Source organism: Cloeon dipterum, chromosome 3, assembly GCF_949628265.1.
Source record: "Cloeon dipterum chromosome 3, ieCloDipt1.1, whole genome shotgun sequence".
Classification (NCBI taxonomy): Eukaryota; Metazoa; Arthropoda; class Insecta; order Ephemeroptera; family Baetidae; genus Cloeon; species Cloeon dipterum.
The window spans coordinates 3,401,395-3,420,915 of NC_088788.1; the positions used below are offsets into that span (position 1 = coordinate 3,401,395).

The 19,521-nt window shown below is 42.8% G+C and overlaps 1 protein-coding gene across 50 annotated transcripts in view; it reads left to right on the forward strand.

Annotated features, from left to right (window-relative positions):
* bent (projectin protein bent) overlaps window positions 1-19,521 on the forward strand; it is a 60,698-nt gene that overhangs the window by 23,686 nt on the left and 17,491 nt on the right. For 40 of the 50 annotated variants that reach the window (XM_065486818.1, XM_065486790.1, XM_065486836.1 and 37 more), the window contains 27 exons: window positions 38-91; window positions 1,197-1,344; window positions 1,621-1,685; window positions 2,710-2,881; window positions 2,937-3,070; window positions 3,515-3,658; window positions 4,654-4,740; window positions 6,165-6,290; window positions 6,352-6,496; window positions 6,551-6,835; window positions 7,244-7,510; window positions 7,567-7,708; window positions 7,774-7,988; window positions 8,071-8,277; window positions 8,641-8,949; window positions 9,066-9,365; window positions 9,746-9,902; window positions 9,959-10,095; window positions 10,159-10,464; window positions 10,595-10,897; window positions 11,369-11,653; window positions 11,708-12,019; window positions 12,075-12,377; window positions 12,432-12,713; window positions 12,775-13,074; window positions 13,213-13,379; window positions 13,436-19,475. In XM_065486818.1, the coding sequence (XP_065342890.1) occupies window positions 38-91; window positions 1,197-1,344; window positions 1,621-1,685; window positions 2,710-2,881; window positions 2,937-3,070; window positions 3,515-3,658; window positions 4,654-4,740; window positions 6,165-6,290; window positions 6,352-6,496; window positions 6,551-6,835; window positions 7,244-7,510; window positions 7,567-7,708; window positions 7,774-7,988; window positions 8,071-8,277; window positions 8,641-8,949; window positions 9,066-9,365; window positions 9,746-9,902; window positions 9,959-10,095; window positions 10,159-10,464; window positions 10,595-10,897; window positions 11,369-11,653; window positions 11,708-12,019; window positions 12,075-12,377; window positions 12,432-12,713; window positions 12,775-13,074; window positions 13,213-13,379; window positions 13,436-19,475 (11,392 nt within the window). The remainder of the gene's footprint in view (window positions 1-37; window positions 92-1,196; window positions 1,345-1,620; window positions 1,686-2,709; window positions 2,882-2,936; window positions 3,071-3,514; window positions 3,659-4,653; window positions 4,741-6,164; window positions 6,291-6,351; window positions 6,497-6,550; window positions 6,836-7,243; window positions 7,511-7,566; window positions 7,709-7,773; window positions 7,989-8,070; window positions 8,278-8,640; window positions 8,950-9,065; window positions 9,366-9,745; window positions 9,903-9,958; window positions 10,096-10,158; window positions 10,465-10,594; window positions 10,898-11,368; window positions 11,654-11,707; window positions 12,020-12,074; window positions 12,378-12,431; window positions 12,714-12,774; window positions 13,075-13,212; window positions 13,380-13,435; window positions 19,476-19,521) is intronic. The other 10 variants (XM_065486794.1, XM_065486802.1, XM_065486803.1 and 7 more) reach the window with 5 other exon arrangements.

Below are 19,521 nucleotides of genomic sequence, written 5' to 3' on the forward strand. Positions count from 1 at the left end.
TATTTTACTTTTTATTTCTTCTCATTTTACCAATCAGAATCAGAAAAAAGGGGTCCGTCCCGGTGAATTGGAGGAAGCCATGTCCAAGCAGGTTAGAAAACCTGGTGCTAAAAATAGAGTGAAAAAAAGAGCACGTCCACCACCCTATGCGCCAAAAAACAGCCATTCTTTAAACGCATTTTATAGTTTATAATTAATAAGCTCCGCCTCTCTGTATCTCAGAATAACTCTTATAACACTATGTTTCCCGAAAGTCCCCATTTTCGAATTTAATATTAAAGAGCGCGGCTCAGTCCACTCGCAGGCTCTAATCTGGCGATGCACGTCGCCGTGGTGCACAGGGTGTTGGACTCTGCCATGGAGACATGGTTCGTGCTGTTTCTCTTTTTACGTGGGGTTTCTTATCTGTTCGTTTTCCCATGTTTTTTTGGTTTTCGTTTCATTATCAGTGCTCCTGATTATTCTTTTCTTTCAGTTCTCGTCCCATTTATGTGTTCCTTTTCTTTTCGTTTTCAGTTTCATTATGATTTCCATTTCTCTCTTATGTTGCGCCATTGTATTTTGCAAACATTTAACGCCTCCTTTCACAAAGTTGCTTCAAAACTCATCCATTTTCACAAGAAAAAAAAATAAAACACAAAATCTTCACTTTCACTTAACAATCTTCAAGCTTGTAAGCAAAGAAAATTATTTAGCTCTGCATGAATTAAATTTTATTAGAAATAATGTAACTCTGTAGTTCGAACTCGCTAGCTTATCTAAAAACTATTCAAAATTTTGAATCATCTTAATTTTAATTTGATTGCACTGGGTTTCTTTTAACGTGAGTGATAAAAGGTGCATTTCGTGTATATTTTTCGGAATTTGAGAGCAAGAGATATGCACATATTATATTGCTCACGTGCAAAATGAATACCTTTTGGCCCAGGGTTTGCAGTTACGTCCGTTTGCGAAACAATTTGCGATATTTCCCTTAATTTTCCGGTTTAAAATTAAAAACCTAAGACAGTGTCATTGTCAAACCCTGTTTTGGCCTCACCAACTGTAACAAACAAATTGGAAATTAAAATAAAAAAAAGATAACGCAGCTAATCCTTGATCAACGTGCAAAATGTTTATACTTTTCGTTTGTGTGCGTTCCACTGTTCGTTTTGCCCTCCGTGTCCTTCCGTAAACTGATTTGATTACTAATACAGAGGCGACGCCCAAGCACGGATGCGCGGCGCCCGAGCGCGGCGGATGCCGGCGAGATGATCGACAAGCCGTCGACGCCGCTCAAGCCCGTCGGCGCGCCCGGACCACCGGCCATCGTCGACGTCCAGGAGAGCTACTCGGCCACAGAAGGTGAGGAACGAACGAAAAATAGCTGTGCTGTCGCCGATGAGGTCACAGCAGCTGAATTCCGAAATGATTTGATACGCGTACTAAAAATGCCAACAAGTCATAAATTTTGAGCAGAAGTCGCTGCCAACACTTGAGCAGGCGAAACCGCTATTTCCTTTATGAATTTATTAATGCCCTCGCTGATATTTTATTTATAAATCTAGTTTCTTTTCTTGGCACTCCCTCAGTTTATTATATAATTATAAATAAATAACGCGTTTGTAACCCTCTCAACAGACCAAGTCGGATACATCACGGTCCAGGTCGAGGGCAACCCTGCGCCAACCTTCAAATGGTTCAAGGTTTGTATTTAATTATTCAGTTGCGAGTTTTACATGGTTTTTTGTAAGAATGAAGTTAAATATTTTTAGAACTCAGACGTTTGTAACCCAATTTTCTCAAGGTTGTCTTACCAATAATATCAAATTTACGGGGGGGTCTCAATTATTTTACATATTTTAAGATTCTAAATTAGCTTTATGGTTTAATTCAGATGAATTTCGTTTTTTTTGCTTCCTCGTCCTTGCAAATTATTCAGCACATTAATTTTTGCTAAGCGATTTACTCGATTTTTAAAGGTTTTGGGATAAAAATACAATTCCTACCTTTTTCGAATTTCCTATTTTCGAATACTTGAGGAACTGGTTGATGTCTTGATTAAATAGGGTTAGCCACAGCCACTCTGGTGATCGGGGGTAGCTGGTTTAGCAACTGGCTCTTGTAGTGATGCTCCATGTTGAGCTGCAAAATGATATACAAAAGAATCGGAATTAAAGTGTGGCTCGCAGGTAGGGTTGGGAATATTTACGACAAAATGCTACCTATTTCAATTGATTTTGGCATTTAAAGGGTTTTTAAATTATTTTGGGAGCCAAATTAGACGGTTTTAGATGGTTAATATCAAATTCATTCTTGGCAATTTACAGGGGTTGCAAATTTTGGAATATTTTACCAAATTTAATTGATTATTTTTTACAAAGATGCATCATAAACGAGTGTTGAATTACTTGCCAAACCATCTGTTTATGGTAACAATAAAATGACCAACAAATCAAGAAAGACTAGATCAAATAAACAAGAAAAATGTGATTTGAAGCCTAATTTTCGTGGCTCAAATATATGAAATCATCGCATAAATTTTATATTAAATTTCTAGAAGCACCAACAAGTTTCTTTTAGCAACTATTTAAATAAGGAACAGTTTTTGTTGAAAAAAAATCACGTTAATGGGATTTAAATAGCGATTTTAACTGTTTTTATTGTGAAAAATTGACTGTCTGAAATTCTCAAAGATATGAATTACTAACTAAAACCCCTCGACTTCAGGGTATGACCGAGATCCAGGATGAGGGTCGCTACAAGTTTGTCACTGACGGCGAAACCAACTCGATCACCCTGTGCATCCGCAAGGTCAAGCCGAACGACGAGGGCACCTACAAAATTGTCGTCTCGAACATCCACGGAGAGGATTCGGCTGAAATGATGCTCTACGTTTCTGGTAAGACGCAATTTCCGCAAGCTAATGCCGAATTACTGACGCTCTGCCCGCGCAGACGCTAGCGGCATGGACTTCCGTGCCATGCTGCGCAAACGCAAGTACGCCAAGTGGAAGAACGAAGAGCAGAAGGAGGAGGTCGACCTGAAGGCAGTCGAGCCGCCAAAGCCCGCGCTTAAGAAGGTCGAAAGAGTGAGTAGTTTCAGTTCACGCTCATTGCGATCAACATTTTTTCCACAGCTCTTCTTCGTCTTCTCGATTCTACGTCTGTGTTTCTTACTGTCTATATATGTTCCGCTTTACGTGTTGCCTAAGTGTACAGGCCAACATCATTTTACTTTATGTATTTTATGTGTTTTCTCATTTTATGTGTAAAATTCAGACACGCTCGATGTCGATAACCTTGCCTAGGTTGGAACACCCGCGGTAAAATCCCCAAAGGAAATCTTAAAATCGCCCACACTAAATAATCAATTTGCCTACTCCGGGTTTTAAATAAAAAAATGAGATAAATTTTATAACAATCACTAAAAAACCGACCTTAATGTCTTCCGGATATTAAACGCAGTAGAGAATCGCCTTGATATATAAACTAACGCAATTTCAGTGCTCTTAAATAAAAAGCAATGATTGCAGCCAGAGGAGAAAAATGGCGAATTAGAAACGGGATTCTTCGACGATCCTGAAACTGGAATGGTAATTGTGAAAGTGGACGGCAAGGAACTGTGTAAGGTCGCAGCCGGCCAGAAAGCGAACGCCATGAACTGGCAGTGGCTGAAGGTAGTGATTTGCTCGTTCAATTGTTCAAAATTGACAGCACAAATAGCTACACGAAGCCTTTCCCTTCCACCATCCTTGACTGTCAAAATTCGTGAAAAATTTTGCATAAAAAAACATAATTTTTAATACCACACACCAAACATGACCGAGATTAGAAATGATGCTCCCAATTTTGATTTTTCACCGAGCCTCGCAATGCATGAATGGAAGAATAAAATTTGAACAAACAAGTAGAAGGGAAAACCTTTTTCCTCCTAATACGCTGCATTTAACTCCATCATCACCATTAAAGCACAAAAATAAAATAAAAAGAGTGATTAAAAATAATACACCGCGAAATTCCGCCGCAACTAAGGCAAAAGCATAATGAAATTACTAAGAAAAAAAGCAGATTTAAAGCAAATAATATTTCAGCTCACGATAGTCAGAGGCGATTGCTAGGTATGTATGATGAAAGCAAAAAATCGCACTCATCAAACGGCAAAAAAATAATTATTGTAAAAAAAAAAGAAAAACCAGATTCGCCTAGGCAAGGTTTAGGGTCTGTTCAAATGAGTGCCTGCTTCGCCTGCTTGTGGTGCTGAGAGAATGTCTGCCCTTTGCATGACCTCTAGGTGTCATTAATTTAATTAAACTTAATACTTTTGATTAGCTGCCATGCTGAGATGTGCATGATGCGAATCAAATTAGGGAGCTCATCTCTATCTCCGCGCGAGACGGCTCAAACATAATTATACGAACGAACATTGATTGGCTAAAAAAAACAACGTCAGCGTGCGTTTAAAATTCCCGCACTCTAACTAGACAACAAAAACATAATTTTTACCTAAAACAAACTGAAGGCGATCTATATTTTAAAATCAAATTTTTCGGACCTTAATTCGAAATTTTTCTAGACGCCAGAAATCAATCTAAATCAAGATACCCGCGACGCTAATTAATTAAACAGTCTTTTAAATCTAATTTCTGTTTATGTCACCTGCAAACCAATCTAGGATGTTTTCGGCAAAACGAGGCGAAAGTCGATCGAAGAAACGATTGATTGGCCGAAACTGACCGTACTGGACCGAGAACAGCTCAAGGTTTGGCCCCAATTCTCTTTGACCTAAGGAACGGACCTTGGCAAAACACGATTAATTCACAACAAACGAATTTCTAATCTCTATTAATCAACCGCCGAACCAACAACAACAACAACAACAACCCGCACTCACTAAGACCGAAATTATTGTCGCACGGTGGGAAGAGCCGATCTTCTAAATAATTTGACAGCCGAATAATAACGAAACGTACTAAATCCGAGAGTTGTGCGAAGCACTAATCTAAACGGAAGTGAACCGTCTCAGCCGCATCTAATTAATCGAGAGATGTTAATCAAGCGTCGACTACCCCCTCCCCCCACAACCAACACCCTTGCATGAGTGTGCGTGCGTTTGGGTGTCACCATCCAATCAAAAAAAAAATCCTCTGTCTCTCTGTGTCGTGTGTCCGTGCGTTATATGTGGTCCATTTGTCAGCAATGTCGTGTGTTATAGAATAGCTCGTCAGGCCGACGCCGATCGCTCGCGGACCTCATTCCCGACTGGCCGGTGCTGCACCACTGGGAGGTTGGCCCCCTTCAGATTCCTCTTGTCTCTTCGCTCTCTTTAACTCTCCGGTTTTCAGTTTCTAGCTCTCTGATCGACTCTCAATTTTCGCGCAGTCTCTACTAGCCCTCTAGTTCTCTACCCGGCCGCTCTTCTATTTTGCATAATCTTGACAGTCTCTTTGACAAATCTCCATTTTTGTCCTTCTTTGTCTGTCTGTGTTTCTGTCTTTCGTACTCGTTGTCGCGTGCGGTGCGTAACACCCATCTTTTCAGCGTGCGCAACCTCACAAGGCCGCGGCTGGAGGAAATACAAAAAAAAATGTCGAGAGCAACCTGCTGCGCGGCTGCGTCCTGCCGGTTGCATACCTCCGAATTTCCTCCGGCCCGGCTGCGATTAACAAACGCAATTCACAGCATGGTCTGAGATTGATTATTTACTTCGTAAAATCTCTTCACTACGTCTTTCCCTCTACTCTTTCGTGTGCTCTTTTAAGCCGACGGCTAACAACCGAAAAAACGGTGTGGCTGTTCGGCAACCCACTTTCTTTATTATATATCTTTTCCGACGTTTATTGTGTGCGGCACAGATCAGTTTAAAACCGAATTCGGCTGTAAATGAATTAAATGGCAGACAAAAAAACAATTCAAATAATGCACCTTTCTGTGCTGCTGTTGTGTTTTTTAACTTCATTGTCATGCATCTTTATGTATTATATTATATACTCTACATTTAAATATGCCACGAGCTGTACAGTTAAAATTGTGACCTCTCTATTGATCAGCACATTCCAGCAACCACTCCAGCAATATCTTTCATCATCAACACCTCATTTTCTAATTTTATATTTTCTGAGGATTTTCTTCTCTTGCGTGTCTGAGTGACGAGCCATTTGCTAACTTGCTCGGTACGATTTTTAGAAACAAGAATCGTTCATGAAGCCTCTGCTCGATCTGCATGCCAAGGAAGGAAAGGACAAAAAGGTCATGTTCGAGGCCATCTTCTCGAGGCCCAACTGCAAGCCCAAATGGTTCCTCAGGAAGGATGTTAGTTTAAAGAGATCTAAATCTTAGAAAAAATGAAGTAACCACGAAATTATTTGAGCAGGAACTGTTCCCTGGCAGCAAATACAAATTTAAGAACGAAAATGACACGTACCAACTGGTCATTTTCACGCCCAAAGTGGAGGACACTGGAAAGTACACGATTGAAATTGCTGGCGTTAGCTGCACTGCCTATCTGACAGTGGAGGGTACGATTTATCTACCATTTGTAACAATTACAAAATTATTATTTATTTAAACAGAGGCCGACCCGGTGTACGCCTTCCTGAAGCCTCTCGCAAAGAAGAGCAACGGCTACATCGGACACGAGGTTACGCTCGAGTGCACGGTCAGCAACAGCATGGCCGCGGTCAGCTGGTGGCAGGGCGACAAGAAGATCGAGGACGGCGACCGCTTCAGCATCTCAAAGGATCTAAGCGGTGTTTGCCGCCTCGTGATCAAGAGCGCTCTCGCTTCGGATGGAGGCCAAATCACCTGCCGCATCGAAAAGCAGGAGGACAAGACCACCACGGCACTCAGTGTTGTGGGTCAGTATTGATTGAAATATTTAAAGCTAAATCAATTGTCTAATTAATAAGGTTAAAATTATTTCAAAATACTGATTGACTCCATTTATAGTAGAAATGCTTAAAAATATTTTTTTATGGAATTCATACACAATTGGAAACAATCAAAATGTTATTCTGCATTAATTTATACAATCTCTAAAACGTTAGAAATCAATTTTAAAGCAAGAGGAATTCATGAATCTTAAGATCAAATTTTAACTTGCTTTTAAGTTATTGCGTTTTTAATTTTTAATACGACTAAAACGTGCAACTAATCGGCTTAAAGAATATTTTTAAAGAAAAACCGCATTTTAAATTCGAATAAACCAGATTTAGAGTTTTCCTACTGAACCAGAACCAACTAAAATTTTAAATTAAATTTTTCAGAGTACCCATACAAGTTCACCAAGGTGCTGAAGAGCCAGACGTGCACCGAAAAGGACACCATCACTTTACTTTGCGAGTTGGATGATGCTGGTGGCGAGGTCAAGTGGTTCAAAAACGGCGAGGAGATCAAGGCCGACAAAAGAATCACCATTTCCAAGGACGGCCGCAAGAGAAAGTTGGTCATCAAGGACGCCAAGATTACCGATGCTGGAATGTTCAAGTGCGAGTCCAATGCCGACCAGACCGAGGGCGAAATTGTTGTTGATTGTAAGTTTTTTAATTACAATTTTCCCAGCAAATAATAATACTTCGTTAATTAATAGACCAAAACCGATTCAACAAAAAGCTCAAGGACACGGTGGTCATCGAGCGCGAAAAGCTGGTGCTTGAAGTTGAGCTGCAGGACCAGACTGCCACCGCCGAATGGTTCTTCAATGGAGAACCCATTGTCCCCGATGGCGAGAGGTGAAATTACCTGAATAAATTATTCTGGATAATAATAATAAACTAAAATTAAATTCCTTCCCCAGGGTCGAGATCAAGAATTTGGGTGGCGGAAAGCACCAACTCATTTTCAACCGCGCTGAGATGACCGACGAAGGTGAAGTCAAGTGCGAGTCTGGAAAGATGAGCTCGAGCTGCAAGGTCACCGTCAAGAAGGGAGAGTCGAAGCCGATCATCAAATCAGCAGGTGATGTTGAAGGCCCCTGTAGCAAACCTATCCTCTTTGAAGTGCCGTACACAGGTATTGGAGAACACTCATATCTGGCCCCCTGCCGATTAGGGGGTGGAGAGTGCAGGTGACGCCAATCGATTTCGTTGTTTAGTTGAAGGTACTAGGCAGTCGCAAGTAGAGGCGAAGCTGATCAAAGATGGAAAGGCGCTGCCTCTCAAGGAGGTTGAGATTGTGGTGCAGGACGAAAAGGTCACAATTAAGTTCAAGAAGCCGGTCCGAAATCTTTCCGGGCCGTATAAAATCAAATTGTCCAACGCGTTCGGCGATGATACTCGAGATATTAAAATAAACATGCAAGGTACACAGGGAACGCTACAACTGACACGCGAATTAATCGTAACATTAGCTAACTCAATTTTGCTGCCCTTTTAAGAGCTCCGTAGGACTGAGCTTCCAGGAAGGGTTTTTGGCTCCAGGATTTTTGGTCTAATATCACTAAAATATAATCACGGACTAATATTTTTTGAAGCGTCATCAGTCAACTCATCAACTTTGGCTTCGATTTTTATTTTTGCGTAGAATTTTTGGTCTTTACAGGACACGTTTTTGAATAGCAGAATTCATCATTTAATCTTTTGAGGACTAATTCGAACTCATCAATAACGAACTGACAAACCAGAGTGGCTTTCATTATTTCGCTAATGAAAAAATTATCATGTAGATGCTCCTGGATCTCCGCAAGATATCGACGTCACTGACGTCTTCCAGACCTCTTGCGTGGTGCATTGGAAAGCACCCAAGGACGACGGTGGCTCTCCACTTTTGCACTACGTCCTGGAAAGACAGGATTTGAGTGTGAAAGGCGGATGGTCATCTGTCGCGGAAATTCCTTCAGGCCAACCTACAACTTTCAAGTGCGAAGACTTGTCTCCTAAAAAAGAATATAAATTTAGGGTCAAGGCTGTCAACAAAATGGGCGCATCTGAGCCAACGACTTTCAACAAAACAGTACTTGCGAAGGATCCTTGGGGTAATTTTAGTTTCCAGTTGACGGGCAGCTTCATTCTAAGACTTAGGGCTGTCGTCTGATTTTTTTAATTTCGCACGAGAGCGAGGTTTCGAAATGTCATTATTTCTCTATTCTAGACGAACCAAGCAAACCTAACAACGTTGAGGTTGTCGATTGGGGCAAGGATCACGCCGACCTCAAATGGACACGGCCAGAAGCAGACGGCGGTGCTCCGATCACTGGCTATGTCATTGAGTTCAAAGAAAAGTTTGCGAAGGATTGGTCTCCCGGAAAAGAAGTCGGGGATGTTTTGGCAGCAACTATTGACGGCTTGAAAGAGGGCTGTCAGTATGAGTTCAGGGTTAGGGCCATTAACAAAGCTGGCCCTGGTGCGCCGAGTGACGCAACAAAGCCCATTATTGCGAAGGAAAGATTCGGTAAAGGAAATTTTGATGGAAATAACAAATTAATACGTTTCGCGAATTCAGCATAAATACGAGAGTCATGAATTGCAGCTTTTGAGCCCAATTAATAGGCGTCCCCGCTCTATTTTAACGTTTCCCCAATAATTACACAATTATTTAGCAAAACACACATTTGATCACTCTATTTAAATTTGTTTCAATTTTTGAACTTTTTGGAAACACGCAGGATAATCAATTTTACGCACACAAAATATATCAAGCAAAACACACCTAATTGAAGTAATTTCTTTTTTAATTTGATTTATAATATGTATTTTCCAGTTTAAAACTATTAATTGATTAAAATAAAATCTAACGCCATGTCTTTACTGACTGAAAATTTTAAATTACAGTCAAGCCATTTATTATTGGCAATGACCTGATCAATATTGTGGTCAAGAAAGGACAAGTTATTGCTTATGACATCAAATTTGGCGGTGAACCAGAGCCAGAGGTTGTCTGGAAGAGGGAAACAACCGAGCTTAAGGAAGATCCTCCACCAGACCAGAGGTTAACAATCGAAAAAGTTATTTTTAAATTATAAAAACAAATAAATTTCAATGAAGGATCACAATTGACAAGTACGAGCGTAACACCGTGCTAACGGTGCGTAGAACTGTCCGTGGTGACAGTGGCAAGTACCACTTGATTTTGACCAACACGTCTGGTTCGGTGGACGCAACTGCCGATGTGGTTGTTTTGGGTAAAGTTTGAAATCAATTATTATTTGGTTTTAACAAACCAAACCTCAAATTCATACATATAGACAAACCATCCAGGCCAATTGGCCCTCTCAAAGCTGAAGAGGTGCGAGCCGACCACATTAAGGTCAAATGGCAGAGACCTGCAGACAACGGCGGATCCGACATCACTGGCTACGTGCTGGAGAAAATGGATCTGGATACCGGTCGCTGGGTTCCAGCCGGTGAGGTTGGTCCTGACAAGGACAGCTTTACTGTGGATGGATTGACTCCAAAGAAGAAATACAAGATCAGAGTCAAGGCTGTGAACAAAGAGGGTGAATCCGAACCGTTGGAGACGGAAGAAGCAATTCTGGCCAAGAATCCTTATGGTACGTGTTTTCAAGCACAAACAAAAACTACGCTCATTATGCACAACATATCTTTTAATACTAACGTATGCAAAAAGAAAACTCTAATCCAAGAATACGAATTAAATTTGAAAAATGAACGTGATAATAGATGAGCCTGGACGTCCTGGTAAACCCGAAATCTTTGATTACGACAACCAGAGTGTCAGCCTGCGTTGGAAAAAGCCTGATTCTGATGGCGGTCGCCCACTCACTCACTACACAATCGAGATGAAAGACAAATTGTCTGTTGAGTGGGTTCAGGTGGCAAAGACCGACGATCCTACATGCGAGGCTAAAGTCGAAGGCCTTAAAGAAAAAATGGTATATCAGTTTAGGGTCAGGGCACATAACAAAGCCGGTGTCGGCGAGCCTAGCGATCCAACTGATAACCATGTCTGCAAGCACAGGAATCGTAAGTGCCGTCCGCTAGTAAACAAAATTGATCTTGTAGGACTAGCTCACGCTAATCAAATTAATATCGAAATCCAACGGCACGACGCAACGGACTATAACAAATCTAATTATATATTAATCAATAATAAAATTGGATGGATATTCATAATTGATAAAAGGATTTATCTAATAAATAACAACGATGGTTCCAAGTGGAATCCAACAAATCGAAGGCTAACAAGATTTATATAACAGCTTAATCGAAAATTACTACTTATTTTTCATAACACAACCTCTAGTAACAAGAATAAGGTCCTCAAACAAAAATTAAAGACTGAGACGAGTGGAATCCTCATCTTAATACGAAATTGTATATACTTCAACGGCTCTAATCAACGCTTTAAGTAACAGGCATGGCGAAAGCTTTTAATTCTTTAAAGCTAAAAAGAGTAACTCACTTGCTAAAGAAAAAATTGGGTTATTATTTCAGTGAAACCAAGAATTGATCGATCGACATTCAAGGCCGTTGTCATAAAAGCAGGACGAGCCCATAAGTGGGCTGTTGATATTTCGGGCGAACCTCCTCCAACCATAAAATGGGTTTGGAGAGACAACATTCCCCTCACAGACACAGCGATTACCAAAATAGAAAACGTTGACTATCACACAGATTTCACTATAATTAATACATCCAGAAAGGATTCTGGGCGGTACACACTTTTCGCCGAAAACAAATCAGGAAAAGATCAGGAAACTGTCGAGTTGACTGTCCTTGGTAACTTTCAAAAATTTATGCCTCCGTTGAATCTAATTTAAGCTTCAATTTTAGACAAACCATCACGACCAATGGGACCTTTGGAAGTCACCAACGTCCACAAAGAAGGATGCACACTCAAGTGGAAAAAGCCGGAAGACGATGGTGGCTCTCCGATCCGCGAGTACGAAGTCGAGAAGATGGATCTGGAGACTGGAAAATGGGTGCGCGTTGGCAAGATTCCTGGCGACAGGCAAAATCCAGATATGATGGTCTGCGGTCTTGAGCCAGGCCACAAGTATAAATTCAGGGTCACCGCTGTCAACGACGAAGGAGATTCTGAACCTCTTGTTGCTGACCAGGCAATCACCGCCAAGAATCCATTCGGTAATTACAGTGTTAAAAAGATGATTAAAATAAAAACCAATAATTTTAATTACAGATGAACCAACTAAGCCAGGAACACCTGAGATCGTGGACTATGACAATGAGAGCGTAGATCTCAAGTGGTCAGCACCTTCCAACGATGGTGGTGCGAAGATCGAGAAATACATCATCGAGAAGAAGGACAAGTACAAGCCAGATTGGGAGAAGGCCATTGAAGTTCCTGGCGACCAACTGGCCGCAAAGGTGCCTGACTTGAAGGAGAGAGCAGAGTATCAGTTCAGGATTGTGGCTGTGAACAAAGCTGGTCCATCTCCAGCATCCGATCCAACTGGCATGCACATGGTTAAACACAAGGCTCGTAAGTACCATTTTTTTTAAAAAAGGCAAGATATTTAGTAAAGTAATTTTCTAGTGAAACCAAGAATTGATCGCACCAACTTGAAGCCAATTGTCATTAAGGCTGGCAAGATGGTTAAATATGACGTCAACATCAAGGGTGAACCTCCTCCAACTGTCAAATGGGTCGTGAAGGATACTGAGGTGAAATCCGAGGGAAATGTAGAGATCATCAATGTGGACTACAATACCAAGATCACAATAAGCGATGCTGTCCGCAAAAACACAGGCCTCTACAAAATCATTGCTGAAAATCAGCATGGCAAAGATGAAGCAGAGGTGGAAATCACTGTTTTGTGTGAGTATAGCTTTAATTAATATTAAATCTATTACATTTTTAACTCGTCGATCTAAAATAGCTGCGCCTGGCAGACCCAAAGGACCTCTTAAAGTCAATGACGTCACCAAAAACGGATGCAAGCTCAAATGGGACAAACCTGAGGATGATGGTGGCTTGCCTATCCAGGCGTATCAAGTTGAAAAGCTTGACACTGCTACTGGTAGATGGGTGCCTGTTGGACGAACTGACAAACCAGAAATGGAGGTTAAGGGTTTGCAAGAAGGAAAGGAGTATCATTTCCGTGTGAAAGCCATCAACGAAGAGGGCGAGAGTGAACCACTTGATACTGAGAGTGCTACTCTTGCTAAGAATCCCTTCGGTAATTTTTATGTTATGCTCAAATTTAAAATATTAGCGAAACATGCCGTCTTTAATTACTCATAATAAATATTTTGCATTATTTATGAAATAAAATGTACAAATTTAAAAATTTTTAATTTATTTTTCTTCATCTCAGATGTTCCTGGAATTCCTGGAGTACCTGAGTTCGAGGATTGGGACTTTGATCGCGTTGACCTTAAGTGGGAACCTCCAAAGAGCAATGGAGGTGCTCCAATCACTGGCTACATTGTTGAAAAGAAAGAGAAGCTTGGCAGTTCATGGGAAGAAGTTCTTTCCACTACTGTAAGATATTTGAAAAAACAAAATCCAAAGAGGAAACTAACGAGTTGATTTTCTAGGGTCCTGAACCAAAAGGTCGCGTTACTGGGCTGAAGGAAGGAAATACCTATCAATTCAGGGTTCGCGCTGTTAACAAAGCAGGCCCAGGAGAAGCAAGCGATCCAACTAAGCCTCACATTGCTAAAGCACGCTATCTTAAACCAACGATCAACAGAGAGAAGATGCAACGAGTTGTAGTTCGTGCTGGACAAGCAGTCAAGTTTGATGTTGACATTAAGGGTGAACCTCCTCCAACTACAACCTGGAGCATTGGTCCAAAGACCCTTGAGACAGGCTTGAACTGCAAAGTTGAGAATGTTGATTACAACACAAGACTTACAGTCACCGAAACAACTCGCAAGGATACTGGAATTTACACTCTGAAGGCCGTCAATGACTCTGGATCAGATGAAGCCACTGTGGAAGTCTGTGTGCTTGATAAGCCAGGAAAACCAGAAGGACCTCTGGAAGCACTAGAGGTTCACAAGGAGGGATGCAAACTGAAGTGGAAGAAGCCCAAAGACGATGGTGGCCTGCCAATCACCAACTACATCGTCGAAAAAATGGACGTTACAACAGGCAAGTGGGTTCCTGCTGGAAATGCCGACCCAGAAAATCCAGAAATTGAAATTAAGGGCCTGGAGCCAATGAAGAAATATAACTTCAGAGTTAAGGCTGTCAACGAAGAAGGAGAATCTGAGCCACTTGAGACAGACACTTCAATCCTTGCTAAAAATCCATTTGATGTGCCAGCAGTTCCTGGAATGCCTGATATTGTTGACTGGGATGAAACTATGGTGAAGCTCAAATGGGACCCTCCTCTCAGAGATGGAGGCGCTCCAATTACTGGCTACGTTATCGAATTCAAGGATAAAAACAGCGGAAAGCCAGATTTCGTTAAATGCGCGGAAGTACACGGAAATGTCTGCGCAGGAACGGTTCCCAAACTTGAAGAGGGCAATGTTTATCAGTTCCGTGTCAGAGCTGTCAACAAAGCTGGCCAGAGTGAGCCGAGCGAAGAAACGAATCCACATATTGCTAAGCCAAGGAATCTGGCGCCAAAGATTGATAGGACCAATCTTGAGGCCATCTCCATCAAGGTTGGCCAGCAGGTGTCATTAGATGTGAACGTCATTGGTGAACCACCACCAAAAATTACTTGGACCTTCAAAGAAAAGGAACTTGTGTCTGACGAGCAAGTTAGAATTGACAACATTGACTACAATACGAAATTCTTCATTATGCGTGCGAGAAGACCGCAGAGCGGAACTTACACGATTACTGCAACAAATGCCAACGGAACAGACACTGCTGAGGTCACCATTACTATTCTTGGAAAGCCTTCTACACCGAAAGGCCCATTGGAAGTCGATGACATTACAAAGAACGGATGCAAACTCAAGTGGAAGAAGCCCGAGGATGATGGCGGTGTTCCTATTGATTTCTATGAAATTGAGAAGCTGGATCCTTTGACAGGACAATGGCTTCCTTGCGGAACTTCCAAGGAACCAGAAGCAAACATCACTGGCTTACAAGAAGGAAAGCCATACAAATTCAGAGTTCGTGCTGTCAACAAGGAGGGTGAATCTGAAGAGCTTGAAACTGAGAAGCCCATCATTGCAAAGAATCCATTCGACGAACCTGGCAAACCAGGAAGGCCTGAGCTCAGGAACTGGGACAAGGACTTCGTTGATCTTGAATGGACCGCTCCTAAAAGCGACGGAGGCGCACCGATTGAGAAATATATCATTCAAATGAGAGACAAAGAAGGAAGGAACTGGGTCGATGCCTGCACTGTTCCTGGCGGTAAAACAGTTGGTCGCGTCACAAACGTGGAAGAAGGACATGAGTACGAATTCCGCATTGTGGCACAAAACAAGGCCGGTCAGAGCGAGCCTAGTGACCCATCAAAGTCAGTTGTGTGCAAGCCACGCTTCCTCGCACCAAGAATTGATCGTAAAAACTTACTTAAGAAAATAATTCACTCCGGTGAACTCCTTATCATCGAGGCTGATGTGCAAGGAGAGCCACCAGCAGAAGTTGTTTGGCTTCTCAAGGATCAACCATTGAAAAATGACAGGATTAAAATCGAAAACGTGGACTACAAGACCAAGTTTACTCTCACTAAGTCAAAGCGCTCTGATACAGGAGTTTATAAAGTCACTGCTAAGAACAGCTCCGGCACTGACCAAGTTGATGTTGACATTTGCGTGCTAAGTGCTCCTGGCGCACCAAAGGGACCATTGAAGGTTTCTGATGTGACTGCAGAGAGCGTCAAGCTCAACTGGGAGAAGCCAGAAGACGATGGCGGCGTTCCTCTTGATCACTATGTTGTTGAGAGAATGGACACTGACACAGGCAGATGGGTTCCTGTTACAACAACCAAAGTTCCAGAGGCTGAAGTTCCTGGATTGAATGAAGGAAAGGAGTACATGTTCAGAGTTAGGGCAGTTAATGCTGAAGGAGAATCAGAGCCACTGGACACGGACGTTCCTGTTGTTGCGAAGAATCCATTCGATCCTCCAGAGAAGCCTGGCAAACCCGATGTGAAGGATTGGGGCCGCCACTTTGCCGACCTTAAATGGACAGCACCAAAGAAGGACGGTGGAGCTCCTATTACATCATATATCGTAGAAAAGAAGGATCAGTATAGCTCCAAATGGCAGAAGGCTATCGAGATTATTGGCAACAAGTGTGAGGCCAAAGTTCCTGATCTAGTTGAAGGAATGAAGTATCAGTTCAGAGTGCGCGCATGCAATAAGGCTGGACAAAGTAAGCCAAGTGAACCGAGTGAGACCATCCTGGCCAAGGACAGATTTACTGCACCAAAGATCGATAGAACCAACCTCAATGACATGTCCATCAAGGCTGGTCAGCAGGTGCGATTGGATGTTAAAATCTCAGGTGAACCACCTCCATCCAAATCTTGGTTCTGTAACAAGGCAAGGTTGGAAACAAAGGATAACATCACAGTTGACTTTGAAGATTACCGCACTAAAATATTTATCAACGGCATAACCCGTGCTCACACTGGCACATTCGTCATCAAAGCAGAAAATAGCTCAGGCAAAGATGAAGCATCAATTGAAATCATTGTTATCGACAGACCAGGAAAGCCTGAGGGACCTTTGAGGGTTAATGATGTGCACAAGGAGGGATGCACCCTTAAATGGAATCCACCTTTGGACGATGGTGGCTGCCCAGTAGAAGGATACGTTGTGGAGAAGATGGACACCGAAAAAGGACGATGGGTTCCTGTTGGAAGAACAAAGGACACAAAGATGGAAGTCGAAAACCTGGAGCCTGGACAAGAATACAAATTCAGAGTTATGGCACTTAATTCTGAAGGAGAGTCGGAGCCTTTGGAGGTTTTGGAACCAATTATTGCCAAGAATCCATATGACGAGCCTGGAGCACCAGGAAGGCCTGAAGCCACTGACTGGGATAGAGACTTTGTTGATCTTAAATGGACTCCACCTGAGAAGGACGGTGGATCACCTATTACAGGCTACGTCATTGAAAAGAAAGAAAAGGGCACCACGAAGTGGACAAAGTGCGGAGAATCCAAGGGACCAGATTGCAGTGGACGGGCACAGAACCTTGAGGAAGGCCAAACATACGAATTCCGTGTTCGTGCAGTCAACCTTGCTGGACCTGGAGAACCTAGCGATGCTAGCAAGCCAATTACAGCTAAGCCTAGAAAGCTTGCACCTAAAATTGATCGCAAGAATCTTAGGCCTATTACCGTGCGCGAAGGTGAGCCTATTTACTTGGATGTCAAGATTCAGGGCGAGCCAGCTCCTGATGTGACTTGGGCTATGAATGGTAAATCATTCAAGCAGTCGAGTGCTAAGAGAGTGGAAGATGTGCCATACAACACCAAGTTCTATATTGACAAGCCAGAGCGCAAAGACACAGCGACCTACAAGATTCAAGCAGTCAACCAGCACGGACAAGACTCTGCAGAAGTCGAGATCACCGTTATCTCAAAGCCAGGGCCACCAGAGGGTCCTCTCGAGGTGTTTGATATCCACAAGGATGGATGCAAGCTGAAATGGAAGAAACCTAAGGATGACGGAGGAGAGCCTATCGAAAACTACATTGTTGAGAAATTCGACGCCGACTCTGGAATTTGGCTACCTGTTGGCAACAGCACAAATCCAGAAATGGAGGTGACCGGACTTACGCCTGGACATGAGTACCAGTTTAGAGTGCGTGCTTGCAACAAAGAGGGAGTTTCTGAGCCACTCGAGACTCTATCACCGATTATTGCAAGAGATCCATTCACCGTTCCTGATGCACCTGGGGCACCAGATGTTGTTGACTGGAGTCAAACTCATGCTGACCTCGTTTGGAAGGAGCCAGCTTCTGATGGTGGATCGTTCATTTTGGGTTACATCGTTGAGAAGAAGGACAAGTACAGCTCTATGTGGGAGAAGGCATTGGAGACGAACAATGCTCTCCCTCAGGCTGTTGTGCACAATTTGATTGAAGGAAATGAATATCAATTCAGAGTTATTGCCTTCAACAAAGCGGGCCAAAGTGAGCCATCAAGTCCAAGCAAAACCTTCTTGGCCAAAGCAAGATACCTGCCGCCCAGGATTGATCGTAAAAACCTTAGGGATGTCAAAATTTCTGCTGGGTCCAGTCTTAAATACGAAGCTGCAATCATCGGTGAGCCACCTCCAACAGTTGAATGGCGTGATGCTGGCGGTCCACTAAGACCATCCAAGAAGATCAATGTTGAAAATGTTGATTACAACACAAAGCTCATTATTAGACCTGTGCAACGCGGAGATTCAGGTGAATATACCGTTATTGCCACTAATAGTTCAGGCAAGGACTCCGTTACTGTCAATGTCATTGTCACTGACAAGCCAAGCAATCCTGAGGGACCGCTACAGATCAGCGATGTCTACAACGAAGGATGCAAACTTAAATGGAAGAGACCAAAGGACGACGGTGGCGTTCCAATCGAATATTACCAGGTTGAGAAGCTTGATCCAGAAACTAATACCTGGGTTCCTTGTGGCCGCAGCCTTGAGCCTCAGATGGATGTTTCTGGCCTGACACCAGGCAAAGAATACAAGTTTAGAGTAGCCGCTGTCAACTCTGAAGGAGAATCTGAGCCTTTGGTGGCTGAAGAATCGATCATTGCAAAGAACCCTTACGAAGAACCAGGCAAGCCAGGCGATCTTAAGGCAGTTGACTGGGACAAGGATTTCGTTGCGCTGGAATGGAAACCACCAAAGGAAGATGGTGGTTCTCCAATCACTGGATACATTGTCGAAAAGAAGGATAAATTCGGCCACTGGGAAAAGGCTTTGGAAGTTCCTGGTGATAAGACAGCAGCCAAGGTACCAAATCTCATTGAAGGACTTGAGTACGAATTCCGCGTCCGTGCCGTCAATGCTGCTGGACCAGGTGAGGCAAGTGACACAACTCCACCCATCACAGCCAAGCCTAGGAATCTGCCACCCAAAATCGAAAGGTCCAAGATGCAGGAAATCCGCATTAAAGCAGGTCAAAACTTCAGCTTTGACGTTCCCGTCAGCGGTGAACCACCTCCAACGACCGTTTGGTTGCTCAGAGGAAAAGAGCAGAAATCAAGTGAAAGGGTCAAAATACAGCACCCAGAATACAGCGCTAAATTGGTTGTGCGCAACGCATCAAGAGCAGAGTCGGGTACTTGGACTCTTACAGCCGTGAATATCAATGGCAAGGATGAGGCCGACGTTCTGGTCACCGTCCTTGATAAGCCAAGTCCACCTGGCGGACCATTGAAGGTTTCTGACATTTACGCTGAAGGCTGCAAGCTGAGCTGGAATCCTCCAGCCGACGATGGTGGTCAACCTATCGACAAGTATGTCGTCGAGAAGATGGACGAAGCCACAGGCAGATGGGTGCCTGCAGGTGAAACAGACGGTCCTGTCACAAGCTTGGATGTCGATGGTCTCCTGCCTGGACACAAATACAAATTCAGGGTGCGCGCTTGCAACAAACAGGGCAAGTCTGATCCGTTGACGACTGCTCAGGCCATCGAAGCTAAAAATCCATTTGGTAATATTTTATTTTCAGTTTTTTGTTGATTTTTAACGACTCTTTT